The sequence below is a fragment of the Struthio camelus genome, chromosome 5, assembly GCF_040807025.1.
Source record: "Struthio camelus isolate bStrCam1 chromosome 5, bStrCam1.hap1, whole genome shotgun sequence".
Classification (NCBI taxonomy): domain Eukaryota; kingdom Metazoa; phylum Chordata; class Aves; order Struthioniformes; family Struthionidae; genus Struthio; species Struthio camelus.
In genome coordinates this window covers 28306412-28321088 of record NC_090946.1, presented here as the reverse complement: position 1 = coordinate 28321088, position 14677 = coordinate 28306412, and the positions used below count along the sequence as shown (strand labels likewise).

The following is a 14677-nucleotide window of genomic DNA, read 5'->3' as shown; positions in this document are numbered from 1 at the left end:
AAACGGGCACACATTGTGGCTCTCAAGTTCCAGTTTCATGTTACTGTAGATTCATGAAAACAATGCTTTATCTTGTTGTGTTTGGACCTAGATTTTCACAGCCATAAGTGCCTTTAAAAAAAATTTTTTTTTTTTTTTAAGAGGAAGATGTGATTATTAAATACTGAACTGTAATCCTGTGCAGTTCTCTTGCCAGTAGTGGATTCTTCAGTAGCCACAGAATTGAGAATGCACCCAAACAAAATGCAATATATTTTATCTATAATTATTAATTTCTTAACTGACAATGGATGAGCATAAAGCACCTGCAGCTCAGTACTAATGAATAAGTGAGGAAGTACAAAGGTTGCTACCTAATCAATTTTTTCTCACATCATCTTGAACAATACCCGACAAGGCATAAATGCACAAACTTCGTTGCATGCTGAATTATAACGTCTGAAGACAAAATCTCTTCTGTCTAAAAGGAATGGAAAGATGGATGGCAGAGAAGCGGAAGGAAAGGTCTTGAGTGCTCTATCGACCCAACTGATATCCTGTGAATGGTAAGCAATAAAAATTTATTAAGAATTAAAAAAGTTATTGCTGCCCTCCCCCATATTGCTAATGCCACACAAAAAAAGCAAAATTCTCTTAAACCACGTATTTAAAAATCTTGCAATTTTATTTGCATATAAAGGCCGCTAGATATAATATCACAATAAATTTAAAGAAACAACTGCTTTTCTAAATTCCATTAACAAGGTAACATAAAACAGAACAAAGCTCAATAGCATTTACAGTGGTAGAACAGAAATAACTATCGGCAACAATATTTTGTGCTAGCAAGATTGCATTTACACACAGTGCAAAATAAGAAAAAGGAAGTAAGACAAGAAGAATACTTAAATATAAAGGACAACTAAGCCTTATTTTAGTTAGGCTTGATTGTATCCATTTGACTCTATACATGTCTGAACTACAACAAAGATTTAACTCAGGCTCTTGAAGGCCTCGAGCACCTGGAAAATGTGTCACATCCGTCATAATTTAGATGTGCTGTACAGCATAATTTTGCAGATGCTATACTGGCAATATTAAATTCCTAGCTTAGTTATAATGCACAAAAAATACATATATATATAAATTCATATTTAAAAGAAGTCCGCATTTACATTTTTTTTTACTGCGTGAAAACACCTGCTCTTTGCAGCTTTCATCCCCAGTTTTTTAAAGCTAAAATAATTTAAAAAAAAAAAAGAGAGAGAAAAAAAAGTAGATATCACATACAGGCTGCGGCTATCTATATCAGTCTTCAACATATACAAGTAGACAAACAACTAAGAAGTCTGCTTTCCCCTTGCTGCCTATTTCTGTTAACAGGAAGAAGTTTCAGTACATGCACACATATCAAGAGGTAAACAGACCCCTAAATCATGTTTGTGCTACTGAAAAAGTTTGATATAAATGGAGAGATGAAACGTTAACAATTAGAGCTAGGGAAAACAAAGACACTTAAAAAACCGAGACAAAACATAAGTTGTGCAAATTTGGGTGTTTTTAAATGCTGCCTATTTTTTTTAGCTTATAATATAATATTAAAATAAGGTCTTTCACTTATTAAAAGAAAGCTTGGCTGTCCTTTTGAGAACACTATAACAATTTACAATGGCAAGTTTATTGAAAAACAAAATTCATTTTACAAATTCACAATGCTTTATCAATTAAAAATGAATGCTGCATTTCCAAAAAGCACAACCTCTAATTTTTTCCTCTCTTTTGTACCAGCAATTTACAAAAAACTCCCCCCCAAATATCCCCCCAATCCCTCAAACAAAATGCCCCTACATAATTTTGAAATAAACATGTAAAGAGAATGCAAGTTTTATAATTAGAAAATGGCAGTTTATAGACCTTCCCAGTTCCAAATGTGCAGTAGTGCTTCATGATCCTTGAGGGGTTGGAAGGTCAAATATAATTGGTGGATTGGTTGGTTGAAAGCTGACTGTACACGTTGAGGCATTGATGTACGTTGTATAACCGTCTGTCATAATGCCGTAACCTGTAGGGAGAAAGTGTCACACTTACTGTAAAATAAACAAACGATACTGCCCATGGGCAGCTGCTCTGAAAGCTTGTTGTGGGATCAATGCTTTGGAATAAAATTAAATTAATCCCTTCAAAATGACATAAGCTCCTGAAAACTGCCACAAAGACTTGTTTGAAAAAAATACAATATATTGTATTTGAACTAAGAACAAATGCTTTTGTTTCATATATGCATTTTTGTGGATGGTCCTCTACTGCAACTGGATACAGCAAAAAAAGGCAAAATCACACATGTGCCTTTTCTAATTACTTAGTGTCTTTTAGTTTGCATGCCTGTAACGTCAGTCAGATAACAAAAGACCAATCAGGGCTAGAGAGTTAGAAATAACCGTGGTTTTGTCGGTAAGAAACCTTCTCAGGGAGTTCCAGGGAACGAAGCCTTGTTCGCTTTCCCCATACTAGCCTCATCATCCAACTCCTGATCATAGGGAGGGGCTGCCAAGCTTGCGAAACCTCAGAAACCTATTAGCAGGTTTAAAAATAAAGGGGTGAGGGGGCAATTAAAAAAGGAGTTTCAGTAGCTTGTTTTTTCATGATGGATCATGCGTCTGACTAAAATTTTAACATATGACCCAGGAACAAAAGGTCACCTGGGTGAACTTAAGTGACCTGGAGAGCAGCCAGAGAGTGAAGGTTCAGAGAATATTTCCTCCACCCTCCTAAAAGCTGCTGCAAAGTGTTTCTTTGAAAATTTCTGTCTAATATCACAAGTACTTGTGCAAGTGAAGCAAACCAGTAGTGTGAGATACAGGTGTGGGTTTATTTCTAAGGCTGCTCTAAAAAGCGTCCCCGACAAATCTGGCTGATTTACAGGGATGCTATGGTTACAACACCTTGAACTGGCAACGAAATCCAAATGTAGGAATGGACTTAACAGGAATAAAATAATTAAAGACATTAAGTTCTTTTCAAAAGGACCAGTGAAAATCCTAAGGAAAGGAATCCTGCTATACACAAAATAGAGCACTGGAGGTCAATGAATGACCACAGGGCTTAGGCAGAAAATGGAAGTAAGCTTAAATAGGTGACTGCTTTTCATTACTAAAGGATCTTGACAACTCTTTCCCAAATAAAAGCAGGAAGAACTGAATATTAATCACAGGTCACTGTCACAAGCTTTTTCAACATGCCAAAGACTAGACTCTCCAGTAACACCAGGGCATCAATTTCAGGATGCTTAAGACTGTTCTCAGCCTAAACACCTGGCCAGCAATTCTCTCGTTCAGAGTAAACGTGAGGAAGCAGCTGTAATGCCTTTTTTCCTTTGGCCCCTAACTTTTCTCCCACTTGCCAGCAGGAGTAGGTGGGGAAAGAACAGAGGGCTGTGCGCTCCAGCAAGTCTGGGCAGGTGGAGCATACCATAGTGCCCCATTAATTGAGTCCCCTGTGATTCTAGGGTGGAAGAAAATGACTGATAATAAAAGTACAGAAATTACGGAGGGGGCAGAAGCTCTCCTCTCAGACACGTTCCCTCAAGAAGGACAAGGAGGTAGGGCTCCATTTCTGTGCAAAACTTTGCCATAGTTTTCAGTTGACATCCACAGAAAGCTCACAAAGGGGCTAGAAAAGTCTAGGAAGACTTTGGCACCAAATGCTGTTTATTAGAGTTTCATGAAGAAAGAGAACTTCCCATTGCTAACCCACAGGGGAAAATGTTTTCTTTTTAAACCATTATGATAACAGTACAGAGCACTGCTGTCCTAAAGCTCAGATAAATACAGCTACCCACAGTGTCTATCAGAAAGAATAATCATTTCAGAATTGCTGCACTGTCTTTCTCTATTACTTTATTTATTTAACCTGGCAATTTTGATTTAGATCATCTCATCATGGAAAAAAACTTGTTGTCATTGTTTTTACTTATCAACTGGGAAGAAAAACTGCACGACCAATGTGTGTGTAGAGCATTCACTCATTTAGTGGAATGTGGTGCATGTTCACCTGAGCTGGATGATCATTAATTGCTCCGTAAGATAATGCTCTTAAGAGAAACATTTGACCATTTCTTTCCTTACTGAAGTGAACCATTCCTTTGTCATCAGCATAAGAACCTGGACAGTATTTTGACTTTTTTTTTTTTTTTTAGTATTCTTGTAAGAATAGTTTTATTTGATCGTTCCCTTTTAGTATGCGCTACCATCCTCCTTATAAGATTTAAATATAAACATGGTTGCAACATGGTTCCTCAGAACTTCTTCATAGGTCTCTTGTACATTAAAATACCTTTTTCTCCCATCAACTTAACACTTTTAAGACTAAAAGTTTCAGCATCCAATGTGCCTACAAAAGCTGTAGACAATTTGCATGCTTTAGCTGGGAGTCTTGCTCCATTCACTTATTAATATCCAAGGATTAATATTTGTACAAAATACTCCATCTTCTCCTGGATGCATTAAAGTACTACTATTCATGCCACTGTACTTAAAGTTGTGTCATTATTTTCGTTATAAACGCCTTACTTGCAGATCTTTATAATCCAGACATAACATTCATTGCATGAAGTCATGAGGGCTTTGGAAAAACCAACAATACTAGTTGAGAAAGCTGCATTTTTTTCTTCTTCTTTTACAAAGTTCTCCAAATCTGTGAGCCTACAGAGAACCTAATTAGAATCAATGGAGAAACCTCCAGGGCGGAAAATATAAAGCACTTAACGTGTAATTTTGAGTTCTAGGGTCACAAAGTCTTGCTCTCTCTCAGGCAGAACTCCTAGTATTTGTCTCACAGCAATGTGAAAGCAGCAAATTGTATTAAATATTTAAATATATCCAAAATGTATTCAATCTTTCATTCCGTTCCACTACCATAAACTGAGCTTATTGTTTCTGAAGCTTCACATTCTGCCTGACTTGGAACTGACAATGGGGAAATATCTGTTCTAAGATGAGACTGCTGGAAGCTACCATGCACAGTATGAACGGTCTTACAGAACGCTTTCAGAAACGTATGCAAAGTGAGCTGTAGCAATCTCTCATCCTGATCTCTGACTCAAGATGCCCTCCTTTCTGCTTTCCCTTATACGCTGAGGGAGGTGAGCTGAGACAGTAAGTTGTCTTCAGTTTTTTTTCCACCAACACCTTTCTTGCTCCTGCATTTGGAATAATTGGGATAATTTTCAATTTGGCTTGTATGCATTGGGAATCTCATCTGTTTTTCTGATCAAGTTTGTCAAAATTTGAATGGCTATCAAATAACCTGTACAGAACCACCTTTGCACAGTGAAAGATGTAGGTGGCTAAAAGTAGCACATATTCCCAAAGCAGTCTGTCTTAATTCTGGCATCAATCTGCAAAGTGCTGTGCATGCAATCGCTTCCCTCAGTTCGCTCTCTACCTCAGTCCAATATGCCATTATCAGTTCACATCCTGAACAACTCACCATTGAAACGCACTTCTTTGAAAATAGGGTCAGATCAAACAGAGGAGTAGCACTGCTCCTTACCTTCATGAATTCCACCAAAGACGTGGAGTTTGGGTCTTACTCGCCTCTGCACTGTGTTTAACAGTTCCACACAACCAACTCTCTGCAGCTCCTTTGGGACCCAGTCCCGAAAACCTGAGGGCAAAATGCAATCAATAGTCTTAATTTTCTCTGTTCAGGTAAGGTTTTCACATGGTCTTTCAGGAAGTCATAATTCACTGAAGGGTTTATTACATTATCTGTAGTCATAAACTCTCCATTAAAACACACAATGGCTTTTAAGAAACTTCTCACTGTCACATTGTCTTCTGTAAGATTTCCTCCCTCTTTATGTGCGTTAATATTTTTCTGTATGCGATTTGCTTTTTTAAATGATAGGCTCCAACTCATCTTCCACCTTCAAACTCTGCAATGCTGCTGCTGCTGCAGATTTTTCTTACCTTTCTCCCGGCTCTTACAGCAGTCTGCCTCCCAGGTGAGCTAGGTGCTTACTCCAGAAACAAAATACATCACGAGGATCAGCTGTTCTACGACCTGATTCCTCTGCCACCCCAAACATTTAAAATGCAGTCTTCCAGAGGACCGTGGTCTGCAAGTGTCGGACTGCTTCTGAGCCCTCAATCACTAACAACAGGCAATACAGCAAAATAGCTTCCAGCAGGCTAGTGCTAATTGACTACCTTTAAAGTAAAAGTGACTTAGTTCTACAGATACTACAGAAAAATCCATAAAACTTGACATCAGTTATTGCAGAAGTCTGCTGTGTGGACTAGTGCTGATAAAGATCAGAAGGGCAAGAAGAAGAGGTGGAGTACAAGGGAAATCAGGGACCAAATCCACCTTAGACGTTACTCTACTAACTTCGAATTTATTACACCTTATGCCAAGTTCATCCTGGGTAGTTAACATATTTTGGGACATGAAATTGACTGAATTCTGGAGAGTACAAATAATCCCGTATGTAAAGTCACAGCTCGACTTCTGTTAATATTTACATAATTTAAAAGGCAAAATTGTTGTGAATATTATCATGCAGGCTAAGATCCAGTCATCCTGATTTTAGGCACAGTACTAACATCTCATCTGTGTCTGTGGTTAAAATATGAGTGGAAATCTTTTGAAACTTAACTTTATAATCTCCATCAAAATCAAGACATAAGTAATCTTATTCAATTAAAGCATACATTAGCGTCTCCAGCGTCACAGTATTTCTATAGGAACCCAAATTTAGAGCAAATGGACTGGCAACTCATTTAAAACAGCATCTGTGAAACATTAAATATGCTTGTGCGTTTTTTTTTTTGTTTGTTGGGGAAAATAAACAGATTAAAAGAATGTTATTCTAAGTGCTGGTTTCCAATATCCAGTGCACTTCACTGTCAGTGGGTGGTACATCGCTGCTTTATCAAAGCAGCAAGATGGCAGTTCTACTAAACTGGGAGAGAACCTGCAGATTAACTAAATAGCATTTTCTAAGTAGTATTTAAAAAGTCCCTAGTAGCTAAGCTATAAAAGGAGCAATAAATATGTTATTGGCCAAAAATTTTCTTCAGTTTCTTTTTTTGAACTCTACTTAGACTACTGACTCTTAACTTAGTTGTGATACAGTACATAAACACGCATTAATTCCTGACTGCACATTCACTGTGAAACTCTATGAGAGGACTGAGCCAGCCTCATAGCATTTAAATACTTTTTTATATTGGTATAACAATATTGGTTCTGGAAAAAATTTTTCATATCCACTACCATCTCAAGAGTCAGTGATGCTCTCATCTACATGTGACGATCTGACCCCATGGATTTCAAAAGAATTTACTAAAAGCCGGACAAAATCAGTCTATGAACAAGAACGGTAATGCAGGAGGGACTGACAAACATTCTCATCCTGATAAGCCAGATTTATAAAAGACAGATCCTCTTTTGTTGTTAACCAACTGAATTTCCACTGAAGTTAATAAAGCTATAAGAATCTCTAGCAACTGAGGAGACAGTCCTAGACTGCTTGCCACATCTGTCTTGCAGAAAAGCAGTAAATAATGTGTGATATGGTATTGTGGGGTACAGGATGGGAAAAGAGTGGGAAGTTTCAAATGGCCTAGTGCAGGGTTTAATTACCTTTGACATGCCAAACCTAGAGTACTCCTACCTCTGCTGAATGATTGCTTTACTCTCTTTTTTAGACAGTCAGAACTTAGTTTTCACAGAATTAAAACAGAGATCAGTGGAATTACTCACATTAATAAGGCAAGCAAAATCTAACTAAATGAAAAACTAATTCACGAAAAAACAAGTTACACGTTCATATACTTGCACCCATCTGTCAGTGGTTTGAGTAAGGAACAGTTATCCGAGGGCATGATTTTATTCCCTCACAAATGCACTATAAGCCAATTAGAATATGTAACAGTATTTTTAAAGATACTTTTAACAGAGTTGAAGAGGAAATTGTCAGGGGAAAAAAGTAATTACATATTCTGTAAGATACTAAAAACCTTAAAGAAACTTACTATAGCAGAGGAAAAATATTTTAGTCAGTCTCTGAAAAATCATATGGGAAACTGTTTCTCAGATGAATACGGTTCTTAAATAAAACGTCAAACTCTAATGGCTACAAAATCGCATGTTTGATTTTCCCTGGCTTGACTAAAACAGAAAATGTAATTTAAAAACATCGGGAAGCTCAACAGATCTAAGCCTAATCATCACATTAGACTTCTTTCAGACAGACTTTTTAATTCATAGTTAAGGTGCAATTACTATATCCCATATAGCATTACTAATTTTGCTTATTTTGAAAGTAAAATTCTCATGCAAAAGTCACACCCGGCTTTTGCTTCACTTACCAAGAGGAGGTCCATGCGTCATTAGTATATCAATACCCTCAGGGATAAGGTTCCACTTGTCTAGCAAAGACTGACCTCTGGGTAGGTTAAAGCCCCATCCATTAAACCATGGTGTCCTTTGGGGGAAAAAAAGATGAACTGTATCAGTCTAAACTAAAAAACTCTTCCCTTTTAAGAGTTAAAATAATTTCTGTACTTCAGAGATTACTTGCAAACAGCATTTTTGAAGAGGATGCCTCCAAAACAAACTGGTTCAAATTCATACATACACTAATCTGTATGTCTGAATTCAGATTAGTATCCTGTCCTCTTTATATTTCAATAGTATTAAGCCCTGGGGCATTTATCCACCACAGAGGAAAGGGAAAACCAAATAATCCAGTCTAAATCGAAAGCTTTTTTCAAAGCCTGCGCATGTTCAAACATAACGACTTGCACCAAAACTTTAAAAAAAAAAAAAAAGAAAAAGTTTTTAGAGGCAAGAGACAATTACTCACAGCAGAAGGCATCTAAGGGATCACAGTTTGACAGAAAAGCTGCATATAATGCCGTCATTATAAGCACTCTCTGTACCACAATAATTCACTAAATTCAAGCTTCCTTTTTTTCACTAGTTTTAATATCACAACATTTTCATATGCCTTGGCTTTGAGTTCCTGAGCCTCCTAGAGGCCTTGATCATACAACGTTTGGCCTCATGGTAACTTTTAAAAGAGATCGTATCATTTAAAATATTTTAGTATTTCTTAAGAAAAACAGAGATCCTCAGTTCCCTTCATCATAGCACAGCATTGTTCCGAGACATTTGTTCATCCATCAACCCAGGCACAGAGGGATAAAAAGAAGCATATTTTATAGGAATACTTGTTCTGGGACGTTTTAGTATCGATGTATAGCAGCAAAATCGAGCATTTTGATGCACATATAATATAAGAAAGCCTTTATCAGCCAAGTCCAGAGAGCAACTGTTCCAAAGAGATAATGTAGTATTTACATCTGTTACTAACTGTAATAATTTTAATACTTTTCACCCCGTGTGTGTTTCCTAGAGGTTAGGCAACAGAATTAGGCTCGGTTGTTTCACATTCCATGTAGGATACTCCCTTTCTAGGCCCTAGTTTTTTGGTGCCTTCTCTCTTCGGTTCAAGTTACTCCTTGCAGTCTTCCAGCTACTGCTATTCTGAAATGAACAGGTTTATTTTTACTGCAAGTCAAGGAAACGCATGCCTATCAAATAAGAGTTAATTAAGAGCCTACATCACTTCACTATGTAATCTGCCTCCTGCACCCTTGAAGTCATGCACGCTTTCAGTCCCAAATATGCATTTAAGTGAAAATTTCCTGTTGAAAATACTTCTCTATTTAATTCTTGTTTTTTTGTAATTATAGTGTTTTGTTCAGAGGAGACAATAATATGACTAATTAAGAGTTCACCCAGATCTATGTATGTTCTGCATTCCTGACAATCAGTGAAAACACAAGGCTCTATTAGCAGGTGGAGTACGGTCACTGGTGCCTTGGTAGCAGCCAAGCATACCCTCCTTCCGTGGAGTCCCACACGTGCACAGGATCCCCTTCAGCTTAGTCAACGTTCTGAACCTTGGATGAACACTACCAAAACCGAGAGAAATGAAAATTCCAATATGAAACATTTTATCTAAGCTATGGGTTGCTCATAAACATGGCAAAGAAACTTCAGCTCTCATTGTGGGCTTATTCTAGAATCCACTGAAATAATTTTAAAAAAGATGATCTTATGCTGTTAAATAAGGTCAGTGCACCTCAGAGGAGGTCTGTATGTAGCTGCTTGAAGATTGAAGCACGTGCCTTAACTTTACCTAAATCACATGCGTTTTTGCCTTTTTTTTTTTATTTTTAAGTTCAGCTTTCTGAACGACAACTAAATTAGATATCAACTTTTCCTTTACTATAATGTTCCTGGCTTTTAACATATAAAGACTATTGTAATTGTCAGGGTTTCAGTTAAAAGCTGGAATATGGTTCAGCTAAATATTCAGCTGCTTAAAAAAAACAAACACACACAGCATAGGTTGAACTGTTCACTATCAATTAAAGGTTCTTTCCCCACTTGCATTTCTCCTGCAGGTAATACTGTAGTTATTATACCATAGTTAAACCTGAAATATGAAACCACATCTACAATCTCCAAGAGCTCTATAGAGACTACAGCCAGAAAAGCCTGGATTTGTCTGCAGGTTTTTTATTTTCTTTTATTCTTTAGCACTGGGGGAAGAGGACAGGAATCTGAATTCCAATATATTCTTCGTTCGCTAGCCCCAGTAATTAGCTGTGACTAACAGACACCACATGGGAATCCACCTGTGAGAAAACTTTACAAAAACCGTCTCCGTTATGCAGCATGTGCACAAAAAAAAAAACCCAGTAAAATATTTCTTTAATATACTAAATATATTCATGAGAAATTAATAAATACTGTACATAGGGAAGAGAGGGTGTGAATGAAAGAACACGGGGATTACAGATTTAGATTTCACTCTCTGAAGCTGACGTTTAAAACTTGAACCTGTACTGCATAGTCAAAGAGCCTACTGCGCCCCGACGGAGCAAAGTGAGAGGCACGTGGCCCATGCATTTTTGAGGGGTTTCAGGCCTTGCTAGAAAGCCAATAGGAAACAGAACGTGTCCAAAACAGCGCCAGTAAGAAAAATGGCTTCAGGGCACAGTTTCAGGTTTAGATGAGATCACAAGACAGGTCCCCCTATGTTTGCACTCTGCTGCGTTGCAGTGCAGGCAAAATGGAGTTGATGTACTGTGAATCCCTGGAGCGGACAGACGAATAGCTGTTTACCCCCAGCAAACTTCAAATTGCGTAGTAAAGACGGACTGTAGTGTAGGTAGGTAGAGTTGTATCAAGGGTCTCTATTACTAATTCTGGATTGGATGGGAATAGTTTATTTCTATTATTGCCTTTTTCTGTATGCACGAGTTAGATAGAGTCACACTCACCTTTTAAATAATTTAGTGGGGAAAAAATTGTGCTCATAGTTACATGCCCTCTACAACATCTTCTTGGGCTGATTACTTTTAAAAAAAAAAAAAAACAGTGAAGCTGAAGAAGGAAGGGTCTCTAATCAGTTTTGGCTACACCCACCTATGGTGAATTGCAATCCAGTGCAAAGAATTAGTAAAGGCTACTTAGTCTGACATAATTTTCTTTCCTATAAGTTCTAAATAAAAGAGTTTAGTTAACTCCTGAAAACATTAACAGTATACTTCATTTTTAAGTACCTGACAAGAAAAGAAATTAACTGTTGAATAATGCCAGAAGGGAGGCCTAGATATAAAAACCACAAGGATGGGTCATGAGAGATTACAAATGATTTTGTCATTCTATGTTTGATGGACCAGAACACTTCCTCATACGCTGCGCACGGCACGCCACGGGTCCTGCTGACCCTGCATGTCAGCCTACAGCCGAGAGAACCTAATTTAGCTCCTGCTAGCCAGAATCACAGCGCACATCACAGCATCTTTCACATGCCATGAAACTGCCATGATAATTCTTGATCCCTGGCTCACCCGACAGCTCAAACCTCCCATGACTGCAAAGCTTCCTTATCATTCAGGAATAGCAGTTATCCTGGCACCAGATGTGTCACAGAGAATATTCCAACCAAAGGCAGACACCTGGCCAATTTTTACTCTCTTCCCGTTCTTCATTTCTACACAGGACTCCCCACAGATTCCTCTCCACCTGCCATTTTAGAAGATGCTTTTTCTGCAATTAACACTTATGCAGCAGGCCACATATTATCTTCAAACCTTGTGCTGCAAGAGACACTCACATCACTTGACATGCTACCAAGGAGGAGGGGATCTTAAGCTTCATGACAAGACTTGCCTCCCTTTGCAGGGGCATTGTAAGATCTGCCTGACAAGAAAAACAAATCCATCCTCCTCTAAACGCAGAGAGGGCTGACTCTCTGCGTGCAGGTGATCAGATTTCCCTTTCCCCAAGTAACTTTACAGTGTGTTTTTACTATTTTTCTATGAAATTCTGAAAGAAAGGCGAGTGTCAGAGCATTATTTTATGGAGACAAACTTCAGAGGGTGAGAATCACAAACACTCATAGCAGTAGTGTGTACATCTCAGAAGCAACACAGTCACATGGCAAAATAGAAGATACAAGACCATGCTCAAGTTCATCCAACCGACAGGGGAATTTCAACTTCTCCTGGAACTTTAACGTTTTTTTAAAAGATGGTGTCTCCTACCATCCATTTTCTTTCTCTTTTCTGACAAGCAGCTCATGAATTAAATTACATAACCCTCAAAGTTCAACAACTCAAAAAGGTCAATGTATAATGAGACATTTTGAATTCAGGTTTTCCTTTTACTTCCACTAGTTTTAGCCAGGAGTAAATCCAGTTATGTCAATGGATTTACTTCTTTAAAAAAGAAGAAAAAAAAAAGTAGACCAAATACCCTTTCTAATCACGTGTATTTATTAATTTTCCAGTCTTTCAGGAAAGCCTCAGTTTTATCTTTAATCCAACAAGCAAAGTGTACGGGAGGCAAAAATCTCAGTCTGTTCCCTTCTACAGGACAATAGTAGAGGGAGTGTCTGAAATGCACTGCAGCAGGAAGCACTTGCGCACAACTAACAGCAATAATGAAATGCTCTGTATTTTTGTCGGCGTTTAAAGCAAACACATAAACCTAGATTGCTAGGGAAAGAGACAGTTCCATTAGCAGAACAAAAATGACAGGGCGCTAAATACGCGTTCCTAGAATTGTTCAATTATAGGACCAGCCTACAAACATATCCCAAAAGTTCTACGTGAAACTGTAGCAGCGCAGGGGAGCCAGCACCCAACAAACCGCAAAGGAAAAAAAGTGACCTTTGTGCACAGAAAAGCCTTTCAGTATTCCTCCCTCCGCCCCCAGCACCGCACACCAGCGCTTGCCAAGGCAGGGAAGCACACGCGCCCTTCGCCAGGCAGTCAACGAACAGAGCGTGCCTGGTGGGAACACACAAATAGTGATCATAGCTGGGGGGGCGAGGGGAGAGGGGGAAGAAGGAGAGTGTGTGTGTAATCATGAAAACAAAAGCTTGAGTAGGGCAAGTGTACAGTGTATTAAGTAAGCACATTTTACAAGATAAAAGCTCTGAAATTTGCCTTCAGCTCTACAAAAGCAATTTTGATTAAGCTCTTTCTTATAGCAAATATTTAAATACTAGCTTATAATGGAACAAGAACAATGAAAACTTAAAGCTGAAATATTTTTCCTAAATGTGCTTGTTAGAGGTAATCCTGTGATATCAATAAAGGACATAACGAGGTGGTTCTAGCCCTATTTCATATCCACTGCTGCTGTGCCTCCTCAGTGTCCCATTTGGGAAGTGAGGATAATAATACACAACCTAAAGCAGCCTCATGGGGTGCAGTTCCTTGGGGCTTTGCTTTTATCCTGCATCTTTACACAACTGAAGGTCTCATGGGGAAGCTGTTATGCAATGTGGGTTTTGAGCACTGTGGCTGTTTTAGCCACGATGCTTGTCTGTATCTCCTTATTACTGAAGTATATAGGGTCCAGCACATATGCAAGTCTCTAAAACACAGTTCTGCTGTTTGTATAATGTTACGAAAAGCTGAAGCCTGAACAGCTGATAATTTTTTACAGGTATTAATTGTCTCTTTAAACTTGCCTACTACAATTTCTAAACATTTGTGTTTTGTCTAAATAAAAAAAAAATTTACGAAATCTAACTGACACACATAACCCTATGCTTGGAAGGAAAGAGTCCGCCCAGTACCTTTTCTCTACAACGCAATCCTCCACAGCGGAAAAACTGCAGCAAGCCCTGCGTCACCATTTAGCTGGTGTGTGAGCTGGTGTACTCCTTGCACCAAGCTGGTCTAGATTTCTGCCTCAGATGAGTATGAATGAGTAAGCGGAGGTTCTAGCTCAGACTCCTTTCAGACAGAAAACTGTGCTTGTGCTTGACTTCTGGGAGGAAAGAAAAAAGTAGCTAAGTCTTCAGCACGTTCCACCGATTTGCTGAACTGCACCGGATTATCTCCTAAAATAAGCATCAGCTATAGGAGTAAGGGCAGCCTTAGCCTTCTGTATGACTGGAAAACACGTATGCGGTAAGAATTCCCTTCTGCAGTTTGCAGTTTTTCCATCGCTTACTCTGTGCACATCTCTGACTTTGCTGCCTCTAGGATGCCCCAACTTTTACTGACAAGTGATCAAGTTCTATTCCTACCTCTACAGCCTCCTACTTCTGTGGATTCAGAAGCATTTGGCCTCTCAGATGATCCATGCAACCACT

General features: G+C 38.5%; 1 protein-coding gene across 6 annotated transcripts in view; it reads right to left on the bottom strand.

Moving 5' to 3' along the window:
- Positions 1-645: 645 nt before the first annotated feature.
- Positions 646-14677, bottom strand: part of MPPED2 (metallophosphoesterase domain containing 2) — a 121193-nt gene continuing 107161 nt past the window's right edge. For all 6 annotated transcript variants that reach the window (XM_009679460.2, XM_068945283.1, XM_068945282.1 and 3 more), the window contains exons 5-7: positions 8355-8470; positions 5530-5643; positions 646-2041 (exon numbers count right to left, since the gene is read on the bottom strand). In XM_009679460.2, coding sequence (XP_009677755.1) covers positions 1923-2041; positions 5530-5643; positions 8355-8470 — 349 coding nt within the window. In that variant the 3' untranslated portion in view covers positions 646-1922. The remainder of the gene's footprint in view (positions 2042-5529; positions 5644-8354; positions 8471-14677) is intronic.